Source organism: Pinus tabuliformis, chromosome J (genome assembly GCF_031772625.1).
Source record: "Pinus tabuliformis cultivar Carrire ecotype Pingquan chromosome J, CPIR1, whole genome shotgun sequence".
Lineage (NCBI taxonomy): Eukaryota > Viridiplantae > Streptophyta > Pinopsida > Pinales > Pinaceae > Pinus > Pinus tabuliformis.
In genome coordinates this window covers 707,091,032-707,097,804 of record NC_142295.1, presented here as the reverse complement: position 1 = coordinate 707,097,804, position 6,773 = coordinate 707,091,032, and the positions used below count along the sequence as shown (strand labels likewise).

At 40.4% G+C, this 6,773-nt stretch overlaps 1 protein-coding gene across 1 annotated transcript; it reads right to left on the bottom strand.

Annotated features, from left to right (window-relative positions):
• Nucleotides 1-1,758: 1,758 nt before the first annotated feature.
• LOC149228746 (uncharacterized) lies at nt 1,759-4,596 on the bottom strand. The gene is made up of 2 exons (XM_089375724.1): nt 2,108-4,596; nt 1,759-1,976 (listed from the first exon to the last, which is right to left on the bottom strand). Exon 1 carries the CDS (start codon nt 4,039-4,041, stop codon nt 2,353-2,355), a length of 1,689 nt encoding a protein of 562 aa, XP_089231850.1. The 5' UTR covers nt 4,042-4,596; the 3' UTR covers nt 1,759-1,976; nt 2,108-2,352.
• Nucleotides 4,597-6,773: the final 2,177 nt, after the last annotated feature.

Sequence of the window (6,773 nt, the reverse complement as noted above, 5' to 3'; positions counted from 1 at the left end):
CACCTTCATGGTTAGAGCCAGTGACAGATGATCCATTAGAGCAAGGGGCAGCAAGAGGAGGACTCAGAGTTAGAGGAGCAACAACACTCAGAGGAGGAGCAGGAGGAGGAGGAGGAGGACACTGCGGGAGCATCAGCGTCAACACCATCTGCTATAGATATAGGAGAGCATAGCCCCATACCTAGCACTCATTATTTGACATTAGGCGCAGAGGGGTCAGGGCCTCCTACTACTAGGGGCAGGCCTGGAAAACAACCCGTCATGTTTTTCCGTAAAAGGGGGAGAGGGCAGTGATTTCAGATAGATAGCTGCTAGTTTTATTTGTTGTGCTACATATAACTCATGATGATGAGATACTTTTATATATGTGATGTTATTTTGTATTGGTTCTCCACATTTGAGTCCTTGAATGGACAATTATCAGGGATCAGCAGGATTTGGTATCGCCTTTGATGTATCATTTCTATTTGACATCATATATATCAGTGTTTTCTTCATATTTATGTGCCAATGTGTTTATTTCATGTTGTTATTGCTTTATATGTTTAAAAATCTGAAAAAAAAAAAAAATGAATATATTATGCATTTTTTATGCTTGCCGATATTTGCCGATATTTTGCCGATATTTTTGCCGATATTGCCGATAAGATATTTTCTGGACCCTCGCCGATATTTTCCCGATACCGATATTATCAACACTGGTTAGAATCACTCAAAACCAGATTTCCAAACAAGCCTAAAAGCATTTCATTCTGCTGTTTTTTTTTTAGGCTTGATTTCCATTATATAAATCTAAAAATTACGATTGAAATCAGATTTATTTTGAATCTTGATCCTAGGAAACCCTCATTGTATTGTCATTTGCTTGCATAATTATTTGTTTAGATAAATCTGAAATAAACTAGATTTCATTGTAGCCTTTACAATCCTAACATTTTAGACCCTGTGCAAAGTCATAGTACCCTTAGGGATTCCCCCCTTGTGCTGGAGAAGAACTGGCCAAAAGTGAGTTGAGATATACCACAGTGATATTGGGTAGCTCTCTTTAGTGCCCCTAGGGTCTTACTTGAGCTTTAGGACCTTCATCTCTGAAGCAAGAGTTGAGTAGTAACCAGTGTTGCACACATCGCGATCGGGATTTAATCGGCGCCGGGAAAAAAGCGGAAAAAATCGTTAAAATCGGGAAAAAATCGGAAAAAAGCGGGAAAAAATCGTTTGGCACAAAAATATTCATTTTTTTTCAATTTTTTTAATATCTAAACCATCTACAACATAAAATAAATACATTGACACATAAATATGATAAAAAACTAATATATAAGATGTTTAATATCATTTCTAGCGCTAAAATCACACATAACATTGAATCATGTCCTGAATAGTAAGTCCTGAGTCCCAAGTCCAACTCAGCCTCAAAATATCAACAAAAAATATGATAATGTATCTCATCATGTCATAATGTCATATACAATAAAATGAAAGTCTAATCCTATTGATTTCCTCTGCCCCTCTTGCGAGAGAATGGCACAACTTTCTCTTTCCCTCTAGATGTAGAAGCTGGTGCCTGTGGTGGTGGAAATGGCAGTGGAGTCTGACGTGCTCTAGAAGCTGAAGAACTAGTAGTAGCAGCTATAGGAGGCTGAGGTGGACGGAGACCACGTCCTCTACTGGTGGTAGTGGTAGCCCGGGTAGGCGGTGTCACCTCCTCCTCCTGCTCCTCCAACTCCTCCTCCTCCTGCTCCTGCTCCTGCTCCTCCTCCTCCTCCTCCTCCCCCTCCTCCTCCCCCTCATCCTGCACTAACCAATCCTCAGTGGGATCCATGAGAGGCCTCTCGGTCTCAACCCTCCATTCAGCAGTGGTGTCAATCCCATCCAATGAGATGGCTTCCGTATCAGGTGTCTTCTCTAGTTGTTTCACCCACAATCGAAGATTGTAGTAGACATAGACCATGTCATTAAGTCTATGGGACTCCAACCTGTACAAAGTTCATGAAATAATAAATTAATAATTAATAATTAATATTATAAAAAAAATATTGTTTAAAACTTTAATGAATTCAAAAATTTATTTGGAAATTTGCAATATTTTAAATGTTTAAGTGTTAACCTATTGCGCTTCTTGTTGTGTATTTTTTCAAATACACTCCAATTGCGCTCACATCCCGAGGAGCTGCATGTTTGGCTGAGGATGCGTATGGCAAGATTTTGCAAAAGGGGTACTCTGCCACCATACATCTTCCACCATGCGTCTACAACAAAATTACAAATAAAATTTTAAATAAACATAAGAAAAAAATGGAATTTGAAGAAACAATGAAATTTGAAACAAAGTTACAAAGTACATACTACAAACTAAAAAATACCTGGCATTTTAACCGTCCTATCAATGACAGCCATATCAAAGCCAAATAAGCCACCTGACAACTTATATTGCTCAATTTGTCTAGAGATCTCCATACGTTCTTCTGAAGATCTCACCATCTTCTGGACACAGGTTAATAATCCTTCCACGACCTCAACATCAAAATTAAACCCACATGCATAAGAAAATGCAGGGTTCAGGAAAAGCCCAGCAGCATGAATGGGACGATGGAGTGTGTTGTTCCATCGCTCATCAATGACCTTCCATAGAAGGAGTTGTCTCTGGAACCCATCATCTCCCTTGTCATCATAGTAGGACCGAATGGCTTCTTTGGCCCTGTCCATGGCTTCATACAAATAGCCCATTGCGGGCTTCTCACCATCTACCAACCGAAGAACCTTTACCAAAGGTTCAGTGACAGCGCACACCTCCTGCACTCCCGCCCAGAAGTCTTCTTGGTATGAAACAAGTCTGCAGACGGCCTCTCCTTCTGGTTTGCGGCTCATTGGCGAAGAACGCCACTCCTCTGAAACAAACATTCTCTTCAAATCCCACATAGAATTCAAGAGGGATTGAAGAGATATGAAACTCGTCGCAAACCGTGTAATGGCGGGGCGCACCAACTCTTTGTTGTTGGTGCATTTTCTCATCAAGCTAAGCACAGATGTGTGATTGTAAATAAATTTTGTGATGGTTTTTGATGAGTCAACAGCCTCTTTGACAAAGGGAATTTTCCCTATGTCCTCTAACATCAAATCAATACAATGGGCAGCACAAGGTGTCCAAAATAAAGTAGGATGCCTGTCCATAAGCATTCTACCAGCAGCAACATAATTTGCAGCGTTGTCCGTTATGACTTGGACAACATTTTCTGCACCCACCTCCAAAATAAACACATCCAGCAAATCACATAAATTTTTTACATCTTTGATTTGATGAGTTGCATCAACAGATTTGATAAACATAGTCCCCAAGGGACAACTAACCAAGAAGTTTATAAGGGTTCTCCCCTTTTGGTCAGTCCAACCATCTGACATAACAGTGCATCCTGTTTGTGCCCATGATGCCCTAAAATCCTCCAATCTTTGGGTGCAGTCACGCTTTTCATCTTGAAGAAGCCGGCCTCTGAAATCATGAAGAGAAGGGAGTTTGTACCCCGGGCCAACACTGGCAACAGCATCAAGAGTAGGTTGGAAAAATGGATTATTCCTTATAATGCTGAAAGGAATATCACTCCAGAGGAGAAATTTTGTCATCAACTTGTCAACTTTTTCTTTTTCAGTTCTTTTCATCATTGAACCGATAGTTGGTTGTGAACCAGGTGTGGTTCGAGGAACAAAATATGATGATGCAGCAAACGGATTGACTGACACTGCAGTAGAACCTGTGCCACTTGGCCCACTTCCTTCAACTGACCTTTTTAGTTGCCTTTTGAGTTCTTCTTTGGCGTCTCTAGTGTGCTCTAATTCTCCCAATGCTCTCATGGCTTTTTGGATAATTTCAGCATTTGTCTTTAGACAGGGCCCCACATCACGTCCAGGGATTTGTGCAAGGTGGAACTTCAACCTGTACACCCCCCCGAATATTTCCTTTCCACACAACTTGCAATACAAGTTTTGTCTATCATTCGGAGTTTTAGGGTCACCATATTCCCAGAAAGGATCCAATTTCCTTGGCATGTTTGTTTTTGAATTTTGAATTTGCAAACCTATGGAAAAATAAGGATTAGGAAATAGGAATTTAGGATTACATAAATGATAATAGTAAATACAAATTACAATTTAGCATTTGCAAAATTACAAGCTAATTATTTCCAAAATCCCAATTTCTAAACCCAAGTCACCCAACCAAATGCCAAAAAACAATGAAAAATAAAAAAAAATAAACAATGTTTAAAGAAAATGAGAAAATAAAAATCAAAAATTGGTTCTCATAGTCATAACAAATAACCCATCCCAAATCAATGAAAAATTTCCAAAAATTCTTTAAAAACAATGAAAAACAAAGTTTTTATTGAACCAAAACAAAAAAAAATTAATCTACATACCTGGTTTATGGACAAATTGGCGATCTTGGCTTGGATTCCTCCTAAAATCGCTTCGATTCGCTCCCACAACCGACGGCAACCCTCTCCCTCCCTTCTTCTCCTTCTCCTCCGCGGCGGACTGCTGAATGAATAAAAAAAAAATCGTTTTTTCCATATAAAACCCCGCTGCCCGCGCCCCCCGCGATTTTAACCGAAAAAATCGCGATTTTATCGAAAAAATCGCTATAAAAAAAATGGGCGATTTTTTCGATAAAAATCGCGCTTTGAATCGGCAAATTTAAAAAATCGCGATTTTTCGATTTTATCGCGATTTTATCGCGATGTGTGCAACACTGATTTCAGTAGATCCTGAGAAGGTAAAAGCGATCATGGAATGGCCAATACCGAAAAATGCACATGAGATACGAAGCTTTATGGGCTTAGCAGGTTATTACCAGAGATTTGTGGAGGGATTCTCCAAAATTGCGAAGCCAATCACAACCCTTCAGCATAAAGGTGTTAAATATGAGTGGACCGAGGAATGTAATAAAGCATTCTCTGAACTTAAAAGACTACTCACCAGTGCACCAATCCTAAGAGTCCCTGATATGGGCAAGGACTTTACAGTATGTACTGATGCATCCAAGCAAGGGCTGGGTGCAGTATTGATGCAGGATAAGGGAGTGATAGCTTATGCTTCCAGAAAGCTAAAACCTCATGAAGAACTCTATGCTACTCACGATTTAGAATTGGCCGCTGTAATGCTAGCTTTAAAGATCTGGAGACACTATTTGGTAGGACGAAAATTTACACTTAAAAGCGACCATCAAAGTCTACAATATTTGTTCACCCAAAGAGACTTAAATGCCAGGCAAAGGCGATGGAGTGAATTCCTAAGTGAATATGACTTCGGAATATCATATATTAAGGGAAAAGAAAATGTAGTAGCCGATGCCTTAAGCAGGAGACCCCGGATATTTTCTCTCATACCCATTAAAGTGGACTTAAGACAACGAGTACTATATCGTCTTATAAAAGACAGCTGGTATTTAAAGGTGAGGGCAAGCCTTGAGGGGATTAAGGCAAAAGAATCTAAGTTCGAGGGTTATGAATTAGAAAGTGATGGGATCTTGCGATTCCATGGAAGGATGTACATTCCTGATGATAAAGATCTTCGAGATACCATCCTCAGGGAAGCTCACAAAGCAGTATATTGTGCTCATCCTGGAGTAGGGAAAATGTATGCGGATACCAAGAAACTCTTCTTTTGGGCAGGCATGAAGCGTGATATCACTCAATTTGTTGCAAAATGTATGGAATGTTAGCAAGTAAAGGCAGATCATTGTCACCCTGCGGGCCTCTTACAACCCCACGACATACCTATGTCTAAATGGGAGACCATCTCTATGGATTTTATCACTGGACTACCTCTTACTTCTCAAAGACACAATGCCATTCTGGTAGTGGTGGATAAATTAACAAAAAGCGCCCATTTTATTCCGGTAAGAGATACTTATGATGTTGCTGACGTGGCTCGAGTATTCATAAACGAAATTATCAGATTTCATGGAGTACCTAAGAAGATTATATCCGATAGAGATTCGCGATTCACTTCCAGATTCTGGACGTGCATGCAGACAGCCTTAGGTACTCAGCTAAATTTAAGCACGGCTTACCATCTTGAGACTGATGGGCAAACTGAAAGAGTAAATCAAGTACTTGAAGACATGTTGCGAATGTATGTAATGGATCAGCAATCCCACTGGGAAAAGTATTTACCCTTGGTTGAATTCGCATACAACAACAGTTACCACAGTTCGATTGGGATGCCTCCATTTGAAGCTTTATATGGCAGACCGTGCAGAACACCGTTAAGTTGGGACAGGTTAGAAGATCGAGTGATAATAGGACCAGAATTAATCCATGAAATGGAAGCGCAGGTCAGACAGATTAGACAGCGATTAAAGGAAGCACAGGATAGACAAAAGAGTTATGCTGATGCTCACCGATCTGATAGGAGGTATGAAGTAGGGGACCAGGTCTTCGTCCGCATCAAGCCAAATAAAAGTACTATTCGATTCGGAAAAGGGACAAAGCTGTCACCCCGATTTATAGGACCGTTTAAAGTCGTGGAAAGAGTTGGACCTGTGGCCTATCGTCTTGCCCTGCCGCCTCACCTGCATAGAATTCATAATGTATTTCATGTTTCTGTATTAAGACATTATGTAGCTGATCTATCTCATAACATCCAGTGGAAAGAATTGCAGGTATCGGACGAGGGAGTCATAACGGTCGAACCGTTACGTATACTGGAACGTAGAGTTCGACAGCTGAGGAACCGCCTGGTGGACCAAGTTAAGGTCCAGTGGGACAAGTATAGTCCTG

Bases quoted from the DNA above. Each gene is read 5' to 3' on its own strand.
- LOC149228746 (XM_089375724.1), bottom strand. From the start codon at position 4,041: ATGCCAAGGAAATTGGATCCTTTCTGGGAATATGGTGACCCTAAAACT.